Below are 19,289 nucleotides of genomic sequence, written 5' to 3' on the forward strand. Positions count from 1 at the left end.
ATTATTTTTATCTATTAAAAATAAAGTTTTTTCATGAAAAATATTTTATTTAAATCAATATCTAATGAGTTTAATATTGTTATTTTACATGATTCAATATTCTACAAATGCATTCATTTTAATTTTTAATTAGATTAATATAACCCATACAGACCAAAGCTTTTTTGCGGTTGGTCCTCTATAATTTTTAGAAGTGGGAAGGTGTCCCGAGAACAAACCGTTTAAGTAACACTGTCCTAGAACAATCTTAGAAGCAGGATTCTAGTTTTTAGAAGAATATTTGTATATAAAAAAGGATTGTTTAAGAGATCCTGGGCCATCACTATTGTTGTTCCAATGATATTCTCATTAGTTTTCTCCAAGCCATTTCTCAAAAAAGAAATCAATAATGAAGGAAATAGGGAAAATGGAAGATGGCATATATCAGTATGAGTTTAATAGGCAGCCATGTGAATCACACAACTTGCCAATTAAGATAATTGGTTGGTTGTGACTATGTAATCATCTCAGTTAAAATAAACTGAGAATTTGAAAGAACTGAAGTGTTGGTGCTATATTAAGCAACTGATCAGAAATAATAGCTGAGTTACTGATCACAGAGTGATTATGTATCTGTGACCAATAACATATTATTTATTTTTAAAAATTACCTCAAGGCACCTGGCAATTTTGTCCCATTCAGATGGTGTCATATTTGAAGAATCTAGTAGAGGAGAAAGTTCCAGGATGGTGTAGATAATTCTTTTATTCTGGCTGAAAGAACTGTCATAAAAAGAACATTTTGTGAAATAAGGTGTTTCAACGATACTGCTTTTCAGATCACTCTGGACAAAGGTATCAAGTTATAGCTGATGAGAAAATCTACAAATAGAATGGCTTTCATGCAAGATATTCCTGGCAACTTGTGAGGGGTTGACATGATACAGATGCAAATTAGCATCAACACCCACAGTCATTCTGAAGTTGGGCAGCACCTAAACTGAATAAATAAATTAAATTAAACCCCCATGCCTCTACTTGTGCAAATTTATTTTCCCTCACTCTCAGCCTCCTGAGGCTCCACTACTACACATTATTCTAGTATATTTTAATTCTCTAGTGAGGTTTTCCTTATAAAAATCAGCACTAATATAAACAAATTCAACCATTTTCCATCTATTTGAGAGTTCTCTATTCTATAACGATCTGGTTTGGTACAGCAACCAAACAGGACAGGTACAAATTCCAACGGATAGTTAAGACTGCAGAAAAAACCACTGCAACCAGCCTGCCTTCCATAGAAAGCCTGTACATCGAGCAGGTCAGAAGTAGGGCTGGGAAGATGTCATATCCTGATCATAAACTGTTTCAACTCCTTCCCTCAGGACAGTATTATAGGATATTGTATGACAAAACAACTAGACATAGGGGCAATTTTTATCCTCGTGCCATCATTCTACTGAACACTTAATTCTCTCAGTGCTAACTAACATCTGCTACCACATGTAGTGTGCTGTAGTATTATTTATTCTTATTATCTTCTTTACTCCCCCTTTTATTGATAATATTATTATTATTATTATTATTATTATTATTATTATTATTATTATTATTATTATGTTGCTTTGCATGTACACTGAGTGCTTATGTATGGAGAAATTCCTTGGGTGTCTAATCACACCTGGTCAAATAAAGTATTCAATTCAATTTAATTTTAATTAATTTACATAATTGGCCAGGTATTGCAATTTTATTTTTTCGAACTGCAAGGGGATTAGCTCAGTATTTGGGCAGCCAATCCCAATATATCAGAAGAGTCCCAGGTTGGAAAGGGTTATTCTAGACACAATCTTAAATATTTTTTAAAAAAATATCCAGGATGCTTCATAGGAAATTCAAAAGGTCATTAAGCAAAAATATTCCAGTACTCCAAATACATACGGAAGTACCAAAGTGTCAGCTCCAAGGCGGTTATATAGTTGGGTTTCCTTGACATATGTTGCATCATGAAGTATGGTCATCTTCTTTAGAGCCTCTGCAAGCTTCTTGGCTTCAGGGACAAGACCTGAGAAACAAAAGAAATCATGAATAAAACAATGTTCTCAAACTGTTCATCTGAACTTTGAGAGTGAGATATACTGTAGGTCAGTAGTAGAAACATGGTTAGCATGAAGAGAATTCCAGGTTCATTCCTTGCATCTCCAGTTAAAGCTAAACATATTCTTGCCTAAAACCCTAAATTGTCATTGCAATGATAAGAAGCGAAAGTGGATCAATTGCAAAGGTTTACTGTGCTGTTCCACCAGATCAAAAAAAAAAAAAATCCATATAAACTGTTATCTGAAATCATAAAACTCTGCTCATGCATTCTGCTTGTCTAACACTCAAAACAGGCAAGAAGTGAAATAAAATAGGGAAGGCTATCATCTGCGACAGATTATTGCTTAGTGCACATCACATTATTGCTTAGTGCACATGTGAATGCCATTCTTGTACCTTTGGTCCCTCCCAACTGAATCAACACAGAGGATCAGGCTCATACTTAAATTACTTCAGAAAAATCCTGAAATGTTTAGAATCAGCCCATTTTATTGTCAGATTACTGTGAGCATTCAGCTTAATCTACTGCACATTCCTTGTTGACAGTATGGCCCAGGTTAATACAGGTAGTCCTCGACTTACGATCATAATTCAGCTTGGCAATTACGGCCATAAGTCACGATAGTCGTAAAGTGGGTCACCATATAACCAGACATGTTTTTGTGATCTTTTTTTGTGGTAGTCATTAAGCGAATACAGCAGTCATTAAGTGAATATTGTGATTGTTAAGTGAGCCATTGTTCACTGTGGATCAGTTTTTATAAATAAATAAATAAATATAAATCACATAAATAAATATAAGTCACATCTACATGACCACGGGCTGCTAGAAATGGTCTAAATCATGGGCTGGTTGCAATCATGTGACCGTGAGGGGGAATGACATTGGAATTTCATAAATCCCTTTTGAGGGGTCAGTAATAAATATAGGACTACCTATCTTGTTCTTAAACAGTTTTAATTTGCCCATATGATCAGAAAAAGAAACTAGGTCTTCCAGTTCCTAAAAAAATTAGCCCTGTTTAAATGAAATAAAACATTGCATATTATATAGTACAAATCTTGTTTCAAAAATTAGGTTTTCAGGTATGCGAGTATTTATCAAGAATAAACATTTTTCCATGTTAGCCCTTTCCATGGAGGCAGTGCCCTTTACGTGATGTCATGTTCAGGAACACATTACTCACTTAGAATAGGGCTCCCTTTCACTATTACTCAGGCAGCTGTTGCAATAGGCTAGTCGAATTGCATTGTTGCAATAAATTAGTCAAACTGCAGAGCTACATTAAAGCTTCCAAAATTAAACCTCCAAGTTTTCTTCCTTGTGTCTATAAGAAAAAAAGAAAAATCTAAAACATCAACTAAGATTTCTTGTTATCATTTTATTTGGATGTATCTAATACTTGAGCCAAAGAATGCTTCTGCAAGCTGCCCTGTATTTCCAAAAAGTTAGGAGAGAAAATGAAAGTTGGACCAAGAAGAAAATTGTGTATTAATAATTGACACACATCCCTAGGCAAAAGCACATAAATATCCAAAGTTATTCATGGAGGGTGAGATAATGTGAAGGTATATCAAAGATTCATGCTGAAAAGGGACTTATTTTGGTGTTATTTACTTCCAACTAGTTTGGAACAATCCTGAGCATAACAAGTCAGGGAAAAGCATGGAATGGTTTCTGGCATTCTTTCCAAACTTTTTAACAACTTTTGGCTACAGGAAACATCCGTTTTACAGTTATCTCTTTGTGTTATAATAATTAATTCTGCATAACAGTTATATCTATCTGCACCATGAGTTCTAGTCCTACCTTAGGCATGAAAGCCAGCCAACTGATTTGGAGTCTGTCATTCTCTCTCAGCCCAACTCACCTTACAGGGTTGTTGATATGGGGAAAATAGGAGGAGAAAGGAATATTAGGTATGTTCACCACCTTGAGTTATTTATAAAAATAATAAAGGTAGGAAATAAATAAAAATATGTCTGCTTTCTTGTTTTGCACTTATGTCTAGTATGCAAAGTATGAGGCAGGCTGCATTCCCTCAGCTCTGGGTCATGCATTTGGGAAGGATGGAGAAGGAGTGGAGATTTCCAACCCTTGGATCGTGTGACCCTAAAGGAAGGGCCTGGTAGGCTTAGAATAGAAGTGCCAGCAGCATTCTGAGCCAATGTGCAAGTGCTTCTCCCATAGGGATACCTTGGAGAATATTTTGGGAAAAGATTTCTCCATTGCCTCAACCTAGACCCCACTCATTTGCAGACCTGGTCCTTCTTTTGTTGCTTTGTCCCATTAAATCAAACTTTATATCATTTTTTAGAATTATCTTGCTGACAGTGGAGTCCCAGTCTCCTTTACATTACAGTATTCTGTTTCAACAAAGAATTAAAAACCTCCTTCAAATCATGTTCAACTCCTGGTGGATTCATCTTTCAACCATCCTAATCACACTTAGCCCCCCCCCCTTCACCCAATGAACTCATGAGACCTATTTCCCTATGAATGTACCTAATTAAGCTAAGATCAGCTTCAAGGTGGCAGATCAGCTTCAAGGTGGCAGCCATAGGCTAAGATCTCAGGAACAGTCAGGTAGAAGACATTCAATAAATGAGATCAAAACTCTTGAGGTGCCTTCTCCAGTGCAGTCAAGCAACCGCGGAATCACAAATCTCTCCCAAACTACTTTTGGCCAATAGGAACTGTGGCTGGGAGAGAAGGAAGCTGTACTCTAGCACATCTGAAGAGCACCAGATTGGACCCCCGTTGTATAGGAGTTGCCTCAATCGGGCTGGAACTCAATAAGCGCTTTATCCATGGGGGGGGGATTGAATTTCCGTCCGCCCGAGAGGCGCGTGGCAAGGGAGGATCCGTGGGAAGATCGCTCCTCTCTTTCAGGTGCTCGGCTCGTTACTCAGCCTCACCAAGCGCCTTCTTACTCACTCACCCTGGGACTGGGGCACCATCCCGATAGTCCCCCCGGTGTTGATCACCAGCACCCACACTTCGGCCATGGGTCTGCATCTAATGTCCAGGGCCGGAGCGGGCTCGGTGTACGAGAGAGCTCTGCCCAGCTCGCCGTTCTCCTCCTCTGTCATGAGGGCTCCCGGTAGGAGATAAAGGGCCGGCGGTATGGATACCCCACTCGGGCAAGCTGGGCATCCAAATACCGGCTTAGCTCCGCCCCTTTCCGGGCTCGCCCTCTCTCATTGGCCAGGCCTCGTCCTACCTCCCGATTGGGGGGGGAAAGAGAGCGGGACGACCCTCTCCAGCTTCCTCCCGTTGAGCCAGTTGGTTGTGCGGCGGTGACCAGGGAGGGCAGGTCAGGGCCCCTGATTTGGGGAGGTTGCATTGCCTTCCGGCGGTTCCACTTCCCTCCGACCCTGAACTTTTCTCTAAGAACGGAAAACAAAGTGCCCCCCTCCGCCCCGAGAAACAAGCAGGGGCGCCAGAAAGCTGGTTTCTCTCTCAAAACTTTCCTGAGCCGCCTCAAAAACAAACACCCGCTTGGGTTTTTTTTTTGTTTTTTTTGGGTCGATGATTCAATTATTAATGTTTTCGAAATCAACATACAGGATGAAGAAGTTCAAAACAAAGGGGAGGGGGAAGTATCTTGCTGGGTCAGACCAAGAGAACACCGAGTTCAACATCTGTTTCGACAATGAGAGAAGAGATGGCTCAAAGCCAGAGCTTTTCTGAAACGCACGTGTGAAAACCTCCGCGCTTGGCTGTTATGTGCTCTTATATTGATGGAACAGCATAAAAAAATTCAGTGAACATTTATGGCGATCTCTTAAATGCCGTAATTAAAAAGTCTAATCTTGTAATAACGGAAAAGTAATTTTCCAATTTTCTACAGCACGTTGAAATTCAAGCAAATACATCGTGTGCCCTGTATCAAAATAAAAAAATGCATTTGGCTCTCTAAAGGGCTCTGGGATTTTGTGTTGTTTTTTTTAACATAGAAAGACCTAGTAGTCCATATGTTCCAATAACATTCAAAATATATATCATTACTTTTGTATTTTTTAAGAGCTCTCCTTCTGCTCTGGGGTGTTGTTTTCTTTTCCATAACAGAGCCACCTTTGACCTACCCTTCCTTTGTAATAACTACAGAATAACCATGGTTTGTACACCTTTTGTCTTTTTTACTTCCATATATTTTTCAGGGAACAATTTAAGATGTTTTAGTGCCTGAGGTGGGATATATGTACTCTAGCTATGTAAGTATCTAATGGATTTATAGGGCTGCCCAAGTCAAACAAAGTAGCTCTGGACAGCATGTGAGCAAACGGACAAAGAATAATCTCAGATTTCTCCAGGGTAGAAAAAATTCTCCTACAGCTATTTAACGTTCACATTTATCAGTATTAAGTGAACTTGCCATCTTTGTTGGAAAGGCTTTTAGTTTGCTTTCATTTTTGTTTTCATTTGCCACAATTGCTCCCTAGAGGCTTGGACCATTTTCTGGAATATTATAGAATCATAGAATCAGAACCGGAAGGGACCTGAGAGGTCTTCTAATCCAATTCCCTGCTCAAGGCAGGAGTCCTTATTCTACCTTGGACAAATGAAAACCACTAAGAATAAAGCACCCACAGTTCCAGGAGGCCAGCTGTTCCATTGACTAATTGTTCTAATTATCAAGAAGTTTCTCCTTAGTTCAAGGTTGGATCTTGGACTAGCTTCCATCTATTGCTTCTCATCATGCTCTTAGGTGCTTATGAAGAGGCAGAACAGTTCCAACTGCCCCAAACCATGTAATTTTTGGTGACTGAGCCTGAATGGCTCCGTTTATTTTACAAAAAGAATTCCAGGAGACGAAATTGTAGAATATCTAGAACAGGGGGTCCCCAGTCCCTGGTCTGTGGACCAGCACCAGCTCACAGCATGCAAGAAACTGGCCCATGCAAACAAGCAAAGCCCCATCCGCAGGATACAGGCAACACACAAAACCATGTACCCTCCAGTCCGTGAAAAAACCTCTCTACACGGAACCGGTCCCTGGTGCCCAAAAGGTTGGGACCTCTGATCTAGAGTGCCAGTGAAGATGAAAAGCCAGTTTGAGTTATATATACAGGTAGTTGTTACAACTACAACTGGGACCAGAATTTCTAATAATAATGATGATGATGATGTTGGGAGGGACCTTGGAGGTCATCTAGTCCAACCCCCTGCTCAGGCAAGAAACCCTATACCATTTCAGACAAATGGCTGTCTAGTCTCTTCTTAAAAAGTTCCAGTGTTGGAGCATTCACAGCTTCTGGAGGCAGGTTGTTCCACTGGTTAATTGTTCTGTCAGGAAATTTCTCCTTAGTTCTAAGTTGCTTCTCTCTTTGGTTAGTTTGTTAAGCAAGATAGTTGTTTAAAAGAGTTGCATCTGATTTTACACCATTTTTTTTTGCCATGGTTGTTAAGTGAATCACATGAACATTGAGCAGATCCAACTTCCCCCTTTGACTTTTCTTGTCGAGAGCAGGCTGGGAAAGTCGCAAATAGTGATTACATGACCCAGGATGCTGTAACCACTGTAAATATATGACAGTTGCCAAGCATCTCAATTTTGATCACATAACCATAGGGGATGCTAATGACAATCATAAGCACAAGGACCGATCAAGTCATGTTTTTCAGTGCTGTTGTAAGGTTGAACAGTGGCTAAACAATTGGTTGTAAGTTGAGGATGACGTGTAATGGTCACAAGGGTGAAACACTGCTACTTTTCCTCTTACTGGAACAGCAGGCCGCTCTCCAATAGCTTTGTTTATCTGCCAAACTACTGCGAACAATTTGTACTGCACTTTAACGTTAGTCAGTCAGATTTTAATGAGCAGCTATACGTGGCAACTGGGACAAAGTCTGACTGTGTCATCTGTACCCCTTTTTAGCCTTCTGCTCCATAGGCTCAATCCAATGCTCTCTTGGAGGGCAAGGAGGACATGGTCATCTCAAAGTTAGCCTCACCTTACTTTGGGAGAAGGGTTTATGGTAGCCTTCAAAGGAACAGTGGGTCAGCATTTCCTAAGAAGGATTTCCTTGGATCTGGTTAATTTCAGCAATTTGCTCTAGAAAGAGAATACTGGAGATTCTGCAAGTTACCCAGTTAATTTTGATAACTGTTGCCGTCTCCGTTTTTCCCTTTCTGGAGAAAGTGGTTCAAATGGTGTTGGGGGATCTGTGAAAGCAACCTAGAAAATACAGAATATCTGAACCCTTTTATTCAAACATGAAATGGAAACAGCACTGGTCACTCCAATAGACAACCTTGGTTGGAACTGAGTAAGAGAAGTATGTCCTTCTTGATAATTCTAGACCTCTCATGGTATGTTTCAAAACTGCCTCAAGGGCTGGGGACTGGAAGCACTTATTTGAAATTTATTTTACAAAATGTATTACCTACTCCAGTTCTAATGAACTCTGGGCAGAGTACAACAAAATCAAGTGTAACAGAGAGAAACAAAAGTAAATGTTTAAGTTTAAACAATTAAAGTTAATGACCTGTCAACAGTCATAGAGGAGGAGGCAGCAGCAGCACCCACTGGGTTTCCTGGACTCGCTAGCCTCTAGCATTGCAGTATTGAAAATATTCTTCCAGCCCTTCCTTGAAAGTTCAACATAGCTCTAAATAGCAGAACAGCAGCAACATAGCCTGTTCCTCACTTGGCAGAAGAGTGAGAATAAATAACTTCTTAGATATGAAAGAACTCACTGGGATGGTTGTGAGGATGGACATTTCTAACCTCAAAAAAAAAACCCTAGAGTTTAGAACAGGCATGTCAAACTCGTGACGTCACATGATATCATGCAATGTATCGTGACTTTTCCCCCATTGTCGGCAATGGGGTGGGTGCGGTTTCGGTGTGACGCATCTGGCCTGTGGGCTAGCAGCTTGACATGCCTGGTTTAGAAGATCACTGGAGGTGATCTATTCAAATAAGGACAGGGGTTGTAGAACATAACTACAGCATCATTAACAAATGGCTATCTAATTTATATAGCACATACCAACCTTTAGGCAGAAGATTCTATAACATACGGTTCTTACAATCTGGCAATTTGATGTAAATATTTAGCTTGAAAACAGTTTCCCTGCAACTGCCACTTTGGTACTTCAGCTCCTGTTCTCTTAAGTGAGAGAAAAACTCAGTGCCATCAGTCATGTTGACCAGTCATGATTCCTTACTATGGATGCTATTTCTACATTTTCAGCCAGCAGTGTACCAATTGTGAAGCATGTTGGGTACTTGGTTCAAGTGCATTTGGATGCACCAAAGACTTCCACAAAATATTCCATGCGTAGTAGTTAAGGTAACATAAGGTAAGGAAGCAATAGTGTACAAATTTGGTGCAGAACATGTCATTCATTGCTACGTTTAAGAACAAACACAACAGAACAAAAAGGGGATAGGGATTTTCATTACAATGGTGTGGCAATGGATGAAGCTCAGTAACCTTTCCCTCCAATACTGAAGACTTTGAGGAAAATTGCTTAGTTTCATGGTTGCACAACATCAAGAAAAGACCTACATCCATTTGTACTAGAAACAGGTGGTATCTTAAATTTGGCAGTTCTTATACAAACAGAACCTTTGTCAGCTGTGCAAAGTAGAGAAAACATCCAGATGAGCTAATTCTACTTTATTGTAAGATAATTGTCAGGATCTTGCAAGTCAGAAAGTATACCTCTCCTCTTCCATCCCATCTCCTTTACACCCAAGAACTTGGGAGGGTTTCTTCTGAGCCTCCTGTGCTGCCAACGTTCTTGCTGTGGTCAGCTGCCTTTAACCTCACCATTCCTTTGGCTGCTGTCTCTTTCAAATACCATTACAATTTTTTACAGCAAGACTCTTGCGGGAAAAGAAACCCTAAAACGTTAGTGGTGTGTGACTATCAACTTGTCCTCTTACATAAAGTCTTGATAAGTGCTTGTTTGAAGAAGAAGAAAAAAACAGATCCAATATGTAGAAGCTTTAGGATCAGGATGGGTTAAATCAAGTTCAGATTAAATCCTATCAAGATAAGGTATCAAGGTAAATAAGAGCTGGAAAAACAGGATATTGATTTAACAAGGGGACTTTAATTGCAAATACAACTAAGACATGAGTGGGTTAGAAGAGATGTTACAAACTGATACTATTTTTATTATGTATAATGCTATAAAATTATGACGAGCATGTGTATACTTAACTTTGCACGTATTAATAGTAAGATTTGTATTTGCTCATTGTTGGGAAAACGAGAATACCATTGGAAGAAGAGAGGATCAAGAAAACACTGGACTGTGTAGTATTGGACAGATCTATGTTGAGGAAGTTAATATGTATTAATGAATAACAAATGGACCCAGACAACATGTTTACTATAAGCACGTATGACTTGTAATAACAGAAAATTAATTTTTAAAAATTGTTTAAAAAAAGATGGGGTTGATGGTCATTGGTGATAATCCAGTAATATTTGTCGTAGTAGTTATTCTGGCACAGATCATGCTCCCCCTAGAAGTGATTCAAACCTACACATCTTGATTCCTACTCAAACAGCAAGTGGAAGCTGAGGACAGAGGGATCTTTGCACAATTGAGGCTGTACACCAGTTAACCCAATCACCAACTGGACCACTATGACATGCTCTCTACATGGCTTCTTTTGAAGATGACTTAGAAGCTACAGCTGGTACAAAATTCAGCAGTTAGACTGTTAGTGGGACATAGCCAGTAATACAGAATACTTTTATTAAGGTACTTCTCCACCCCCCCCCCAAATCCTAATCATTAACTTTAAAGTTACCAAGAGTTTGAAATTAAATGCATGGAAGCATACTTTTTTCAAATAAAAATAAAGCCTATGTAACATATTACCAAGGAATATCCGGTAATGCCTTGTCAGAACAGAATCTGCCTATTGCTGGGCCAAAGCATCATTCACTTAAACCAGTGGTTCTCAACCTTTTCAATGCCGCGACCCCCAACCGGTTGTAAGTCGAGGACTACCCAATCGGTCATAAGTCGAGGACTACCTGACCGGTCGTAAGTCGAGGACTACCTGACCGGTCGTAAGTCAACTACCCAACCGGTCGTAAGTCAAGGACTTTCCCTGCCCGGGAGCGCCGCGCATGCGTGGTATCGCCCCCTGCGCCGGCCAAGGTGTAGCTGGCAAGGGGCAGCGATGGCGCAGGGCAACCACCGGCTGGGCCACCAGCTGGCCCAGCCCAAGGGAAGTAAGGCACCCACCGGGCCCCACCCACGCCAGCAATCCTCCCTGCGCCCGCCGGCCTCCCTCCTCCCACCCCTGGCTCTCTTTTACTTACATTTTTAGTAGTTGCTCAGCAGGGAGGGGTGGAAACTTCCAGACAGCTCGCCTTCGCTGCAGACAACTTGCAGCACCGTTTGCAGAATGGGACTTTTGGCGGGCTCAGCAGGGCAGAGACAGCCTGGACAATTCCTATTGGCTTTTGAAAGCCAATAGAATTAGACTCTATTCAAGAGAGTCTATTCTATTGGCTTTCAAAAGCCAATAGAATAAAAGGGAGTAGCACAGCTAAGGAAAAGGGGGAAAAATGCGTTGTTTGGCGACCCCCGTGAAATGGTCATTCGACCCCAGATGGGGTCACGACCCACAGGTTGAGAACCGCTGACTTAAACTAATCAAAACCCTTTGAAAATACAATATAAGTTTAATAAGCACGCAACCAACTACTGTGATCACTGAGTTCCAGTAAAGCATTGGCAGCTTGCTGAGCAGAACCACAGCTTAATATATCTTTGGCCTACTAGACTTTAAAAATAAGACAAAAGAAAAGGCAGACCCAATGTAAATTATAGCATGATATTGGAATATTTTTGATCAAGCCATCTTGATGGCCTTATTATTTATCGCTTCCTACTAGGTCAGCGTGCTAGCTATATGGCCAATAAGTATCAACAATTTAAGTTATAAGACCACTGATTCGAGATTGATTTTTCTTTCTGGTGTTACTCAGGGTCAATTCAGCTTGCTGTAAATTATTTCTTACAAGGGCACTTCAGGGAGTTCACATGTATTGGAAAGGGGGAGAGGAGACTTTCATAGATTTGCAAGTGAATGCAGTTAACGTGTGAGTTGCACACTTATCACCACACTATGCATTTCAATCCTTTAGAAATAGCCTGTTGAGGTCCCCCAGTTTTGTGAGACATTGGCTAAATGACAGACCTTTTCTGCAGCAGCCCCCACTTTCTGGAGCTCTCTTCCCCAGAGACACGTGCAGCTTCTCCCTTCTTAATATTTCATAAGCAAGGCAGGGTTGTGTTGCACCAGTAAGGAATCAGCTTTTAGTGGTTTTTATTGGGAACGTGCATCTTGTATATGTATGTTTGGTTGTATAGCTGTGTATTTTTTATTATATTGCCATATACTGCACAGAGTCTTTCAGGACTGGGTGGAAAATAAATACATACAAATTGTAAAATATGGTGCATTCAAAACACATTAAAAATAAATCAATTTTCCTTTTTGGTAAAAAAGAATTGTTTGAAATAATAAAGATGTTTTTTATGCTCGCTTGCTATTTTTTTAATTCTCTTTGCAAAAAGTGCTTTATGCTCAATAATTTTAGTTTTATTTTTCAAGTATATTAGAAATTTAACACAGAATAACTGAAAACAAGTACTAAAACAGGACATATTAATTTTTCAGAATCTTTTGAAGGCAAAACTAAAAACATTTTTTAAAAAAACTTTAAGATACTGTAAATAATTAACTTCTTTCATAAAGGCTTTTTATGAGAACAAGCAACTTTTAAAATCTTAAATACACTTCTTTCTGAAATAAAGGCTAAACAAAGGCATCAACAACAGAACTTCTTCCAGGATGAATTTAGACATTTAATAACACCAACTTATGCAGCTGGTATAGAGAGGAATTCCTCCTGCTTAGAGCTGGCTGATCAGATTGATCAATAACAAGTGATGATCTCAGCTAAAAGGGGGAAATTAAGAAAGTTAGTAATAAACCACATTTTTATCAGTATGTGTTTTTTTTTTAAGTCAGTAAGTGGGGCACAGCTCCTAGTATGGGCAAACCTATCTGGTGGGCACCAGGCAGGAGGAATGCTAGTTTTTAAAAAGACTTTGTGGTAAGAAAGAGCTTGTAGTGAAGATACGGTAATTCTTGAGACAGCATGAAATTTCCTCATACAATGTAGGCACAATTCTTAGGTTATATAACTGTAGATTGCATATAGGTGTACGTGTCCATCCCTTAAACATTATTTTTAGCATGTAACAGGACAATACAGGAATTTTCAGAGCATTTTCCTCTGAAAAATTCCCATGTCCTCAAGGCTATGTAAGAAACAAGTGTCAATGGCCTTTGGAGGTCAAAAGCTGTGCACTTCCTCTGAATAGCTTTGTGGAGGGAACAGGCAGAACGTAAAGGTATGTCTGTTTGTGTGTGTGTGTGTGTGTATGTTAGGGTTAGATTCAGTTGCCAAGCGTCTGAATTATGATCATACAACCATGGGAAAGCTGCAACAGTCTTAAGTTTAAACAATGGTCGTAAGTTAATTTCTTTTCAGCGCCGTTGTAGGCTTGAACAGTCACTAAATGAACCATTGTAAGTTGAGGACAACCTGTACACTGTACTTCTATGAATCATAAGCAGTTCTAATTAACAAATCCCAAAATTAAAATGTAATTTCTTTAAGTTTCAAGCAAACGTCCAAAAGTTGTCTCCGTGTACAAAGTTAGATTTTTTTTCCCATTTTCAATTCCTTTCTTTTATATATTTTATCTTTTGTAGAAACAGACAAATAGACAGATTTGGCTTTCTATTTTTATCCCCTCATCTCTGTAGTTGAAAATCAAATAGGTTTTGCTTATACATTAAAACAAGATTAAAAACTGGGGACAAAAACTTACCTGGCTCCATTCATATGATTTCTTACACCACATGGGAGGAATAGCTTCACGAGGTTTTGATTTGCAAATTAAGCTGAAAGAGGAATTGCAAATAAAGAAAAATCCATATTTAATAATATCCATTCAGTGGAGAGAAGATTAATAGGGAAACAATAACACTTCAAATGCTGAAAGGATGTCACAACGAAGGCCAAAGCTTTGCTCTGTCTCATTCCAGAAGGCAGAACAAAGCACAAACGTTACAGGAGGGCCGATTCTGATTAATGTTTTGTTTTTTTGTTTTTTTAAAAAAACCCATTAACTGTAAATGAAGTTTAACAGTGGAAAGAATTATTCAGGGAGTGAGGCTGGCCTTCTCTTCACTAGATGTGCTCGAGCCATCTCACTAATTAGATTTCGGCTCCTGGAATAATCGGAGGATTGGATTTCAAAACCTAAAAGGCCATTTCCAACCCTAAGATTCTATTATTCTGTATTTTTGGGGAGCCTAAAGTTAAAAAATAAAAAAGTAAAGGGTAAATGCAAGTTAGACATATCATAAGCTTGGAGCCGATCAAGTGATCAATGATTCAGAACAATTGAGATTTATTTCCCCTGGAGTAGCCTTTTCTATTTGATGGTCTCCATAGGTATTGGGTTGTAATTCTAATATTGCCTAAATATTTCGGAAGCCATTTATAAAAAAAGGAGGAAAAAAAAAGATTTAAAGTTATGAAAAGGAGGGGAATGGCCTTTCATGAAGTCCAGAAGCTCCACTTCTAAATCTATACAACTTAGTCAAATTATCCCACAATCTAAGGTTAATAAAGAAGTTAGAGCAAGGCTAGGCACTTTTATGAATGTTACATTCCTGAGCCAGGAATTCTGGGAGTTGAAGTCCACGAGTCATAAAAGAGCCGAGGTTGCCTACCCAAGCTAGAGCAGTGATCTCGAACCTTTCTGGCTCCATGGACAGGCAATGGTGGCAGCAGCGGGGGAGGGGGGGTAGAGGGGAAAGATGGTTTCACATGCATGTGCCCGCCACTTGCACAAATGGAGCTTCGCCCTCTTGCCCAGCCCAGTTCCAAATAGGTCGCAGACTGGTAGCGGTCTGCAGACTGGAAGTTGGGGAATCCCTGAGCTAAGATGACAGGCACTTATGTGTGTGCCTCTATCTACCGGTATCTGTCTGTTCATCCATTCATAGAAAGAAAAGCTATGCTAGCTATTTTCAGAATGTCTTGTTGTGTACAGCAACTTGATTGCTATAGATTCTTTCTCTGCCAACTCTCCCTCTCTAAACTGTGCAAAGTAACGCAGTATTTGTGTTCTAATTCATTCTGTCTAGACATGTTTTTCAAATACATAACTTCCTCTTACTTAGTGAAGACTCATGAGATATAACAATTAGCCTAAAATGCAGATATATGAACTGCCTATGATTTTATGAACTTACTCCCCTCTTTTTAAAAACTACAGAGCAGGTAAATGGGGAAGGAAAGTAAACCATCCATTCAATTTCTCCTTGAATAGACAGTTTTATCATTATTCTTAGCATTTGAATTGCAGAACTGCAAAGATAAGAAAAAAAATCATTTTTATTGCATGCTTGTATTTTCTTGCACGCTGTTATTGCATGCTTGTATTTTTCATACAGAGGAATCCAACATAATGTGCGACTTTACTCAATCACAGAGATTGTGCTGGGAACAAGGCAACTATGTTTACACTTTTCATATCATAACACCTGAAGTTATTCTTTCAATATTTTCCTATTTGGGGGGAATTTGCACTTCTGATCTGTGATTTTTTTAAGGCATTAGAAGACACGGGCAAGCTATATATAGCTAACTATAACTTCATACAAACCAAGTGAAACCCAAATGAACATTGTATCCAGATGTGAACCTTCTTCCATTATACTTATAATAATAATAATAAGAAGAACTTCTGTCTTTATTGTTTGTGGCACAGTGATGTACAGTCCAAACAACTTGTTTGTATTCTGAGTTTATTTTTAACATTTACATCCCAGTGGATAATGACAGAATATGGTTCTTTGACCCACCTCAGCCTCTTTCCACTCCCACAACACATATAATTATAAGCACAGCTCTTTTACATAGTTGCATGCACATAATCTTTTCCGCTCTATTTCTCCATCCATCCATTTCAGAATCCCAGCACTTCCAACTGCAACAACTGTATATTTGTTCTTTTGAGATTCAAGTGTAGAAAACTAACCTTTCTCCCCCCCCCAATCACACGCAGTGGAATTGCCTATTAGAAGATGGCTGTTTCCCTTCTATCCTCAAAATTTTCTCAATGGTCTTTTTTAAACTCCATATCTTTAGAGATTTCCACTATCAATTTAGGCTTTCACAATTGAATCAATTCAGTCCACTTATAGCTAAAACAGAATTAGGAGAAATAAATCACTGGTTGATACTAAAAATGACAAGATCATCTGGATGCTCAATACAATTGCCATAGAGAACTATGCACAGAGCATATGAAAAGTTCCACTTAGGCCAATTTTATATTATGTGATCTGTAATAATTAGATCTTTCCAAATGTTTTCATGAAAAAATAGCTATGGATTTTAAAAATGCATTGATGAGACTGTACTCTAAAATTTTCCAGGCTTAAATTGGCATCTTTTCTTTAATATATAAAGAAAGAGCAAAAAAAATATTACTGCTTTCATTCCTTCCGTTTCTGGCTTCTTTATATGTATGATAACATCCTACCTTTCACTCAGGAGTTTAAGACAGCATAGATAGCACTTCCTTAAAGAAAAGGTGAAGGTGATGGGGGGGGGGAGAGAACCTTTTAACCAGCTTTCCTCTAGGCTTGATTTAGGCTGACAGGCTCTGACTTCCAGTTGGAAGGACTCAAGTAAGTGTCCTTTCTATTGTAATTACTGAAATGCCCCCTCCAGGGTCATCTGCAGCAAGCCAAGATTTTGTTAAAATGACAAAGCATGTGTCACTCTATCACAATGCAAGCTCTACTCCTTATGTATTTCCATGTGACATCTGAGGCACAAAGGGGCAGAGAGTTTGCATCATGATGTCAGAACTCATTTCATCATTTATCTCTCCTGTGAATGCCCACGGCCTCTTCTCGTACAATACATGGAACGTGGAGCTGGGGTATTTTGGCTCAAGGCTAACATGGGGAAAAAAATGGCTAAATTTCCAAGGAGCTTTCTTTAGACATTACATGAAGATGCAACCTTGTGCATTTTCCTCTGGGATTAGAGAATGGCCAATGAAAGAACACAGGGCCTTTTATAATTATAGCACATTAGACAAATGGAACAGCCACATTTGCTTTTTCACACAACGCAATTATAAAGAATAGAAACACTTAAGGAAAAATAGAGAGTTTACCTTAAAAGCTTTTCGCGAGCTGTATTCTGCAACTGGGCAATTTTCTCAGGACCAAAATGCAGCAGGCTATTTGAGTCATCAGAGGCTAATTTGTTAATACATGTCCTCAGAATGTTTATCTATGAAGATAGTGATATTTTTTTTAACAAGAACAGTGACAGTTGACAATTATGTTTTTAAAAGTTAAATGAATTAAACGTTTTAGCTTCCAACAAAAAGCATTTACTTGATTATATTTAGAAGGATTCGATTCAAGTTTCAGTCTATTAAAATTTGGGATTTCCAGACTCTCTGGACAACCTGCAGCCATTAAATCAAAGGTTGAACTGGAGAAGAATCATAGAAGCTGAACTCCAAGGCATCTGGAATATCCCAGATTCCTCTTAAGAGCAAGAACATAAATTTAATCAACTCATGTTACCGCCTTATAAAGAAAACGCATATGAGCCTGGTTCAGACATAATAATCAGGATTTTTAAAGTCATCGCTGTTGAACAAGTAGCCTAATTTGTGCTTTTTTTCTCCCTTCCATTCAATCATATTCGATTCTCAGAGACTGCCTGGAGAAGTCCTGCAGTCTTCTTGGCAAGGTTTTTCAGAAGTGGTTTGCCATTGTTTCCTTCTCCTAGATCTGAGAGAAAGGTCATCCAGCTGGTTTTGTGCTTCAGGTGGGACACTATACTAAGCCAAAACCTAAACGTATCATATTATAGATTCAGCGACTGTCTAAATCAGGGGTAGGCAACCTTGGCTCTTTTATGACTCGTGGACTTCAACTCCCAGAATTCCTGAGTCAGCTATGCTGGGAGTTGAAGTCCACAAGTCATAAAAGAGCCAAGGTTGCCTACCCCTGGTCTAAATGTTTTCTCTTTGCATGTAGTAAACCTTCAGTCTCTGGTCTCCACTATCCAGTGAACTTTGAAGTCTTTTGTTTCTGTAGCTGAATACCTGACACAATATATATATTTTAAATGTTACATTTACATCATAATTCACAAATTATTTGAACTAATGCAAATAAATGTCCAATGGTTAAGGCGTCAGCCTGGAAAGCAGGAGACAATGAGTTCAAGTGCTGCCTTAGCTATGAAAGCCAGCTGGGTGACCCTGGGCCAGTCTCTCTCTCTCAGCCTAGCCCACCTCAAAGGGCTGTTGTCGTGGGGAAAATAGGAGGAGGAAGGTGTATTGGATATGTGTGCTACCTTGGGTTATTTGTAAAAATAATAAATCAATCAACAGTAAATAAATAAATAAAATACATAATAACACAAATTATCTTACTTTCAACAATTTGCAATATACTGACAACTTTGTTCACAAATGATCCATTAAAATGCAAATAGTCATATTCTCTGGGAAATACGTGAGCTACAGTTCCAATGTATTTCAGGCATTTCAGATTGGTGGTTAAATTACAAACTATTCCAAAATAATAAAATAACAATAAAGCATGGTTTCTGAATGTCAAACATTTCCACTAATAGCAATTTTCACTTTCACAACTGCAGACCCAAGATCTAGTTCTCTGCACTTCTGATGATCCAGATTACAGTGGGGCAAAAAAGTATTTAGTCAGCCACCAATTGTACAAGTTCTCCCACTTAAAAAGATGAGAGAGGCCTGTAATTGTCATCATAGGTAGACCTCAACTATGAGAGACAAAATGAGAAAACAAATCCAGACAATCACATTGTTTGATTTGGAAAGAATTTATTTGCAAATTATGGTGGAAAATAAGTATGTGGTCACCTACAAACAAGCAAGATTTCTGGTTCTCACATACCTGTAACTTCTTCTTTAAGAGGCTCCTCTGTCCTCCACTCATTACCTGTATTAATGGCACCTATTTGAACTTGTTATCAGTATAAAAGACACCTGTCCACAACCTCAAACAGTCACATTCCAAACTCCACTATGGTGAAGACCAAAGAGCTGTCGAAGGAC

General features: G+C 39.0%; 2 protein-coding genes across 3 annotated transcripts in view; both read right to left on the reverse strand.

Annotated features, from left to right (window-relative positions):
• Positions 1-5,373, reverse strand: part of ASPG (asparaginase) — an 84,789-nt gene extending 79,416 nt beyond the window's left edge. Inside the window, exons 1-3 of the mRNA XM_039368909.1 lie at positions 5,022-5,373; positions 1,921-2,044; positions 651-762 (exon numbers count right to left, since the gene is read on the reverse strand). Of these exons, the coding sequence (XP_039224843.1) occupies positions 651-762; positions 1,921-2,044; positions 5,022-5,172 (387 nt within the window). The 5' untranslated portion in view covers positions 5,173-5,373. The remainder of the gene's footprint in view (positions 1-650; positions 763-1,920; positions 2,045-5,021) is intronic.
• A 7,246-nt stretch (positions 5,374-12,619) lies between these two features.
• The window catches only part of TDRD9 (tudor domain containing 9), an 86,039-nt gene continuing 79,369 nt past the window's right edge, over positions 12,620-19,289 (reverse strand). For both annotated transcript variants that reach the window (XM_039368940.1, XM_039368939.1), the window contains 3 exons: positions 17,346-17,464; positions 13,971-14,043; positions 12,620-13,029 (listed from right to left, as the gene is read on the reverse strand). In XM_039368940.1, the coding sequence (XP_039224874.1) occupies positions 12,928-13,029; positions 13,971-14,043; positions 17,346-17,464 (294 nt within the window). In that variant the 3' untranslated portion in view covers positions 12,620-12,927. The remainder of the gene's footprint in view (positions 13,030-13,970; positions 14,044-17,345; positions 17,465-19,289) is intronic.

This window comes from Crotalus tigris, unplaced genomic scaffold (genome assembly GCF_016545835.1).
Source record: "Crotalus tigris isolate CLP2741 ecotype Arizona unplaced genomic scaffold, ASM1654583v1 scf7180000020955.813331, whole genome shotgun sequence".
Classification (NCBI taxonomy): domain Eukaryota; kingdom Metazoa; phylum Chordata; class Lepidosauria; order Squamata; family Viperidae; genus Crotalus; species Crotalus tigris.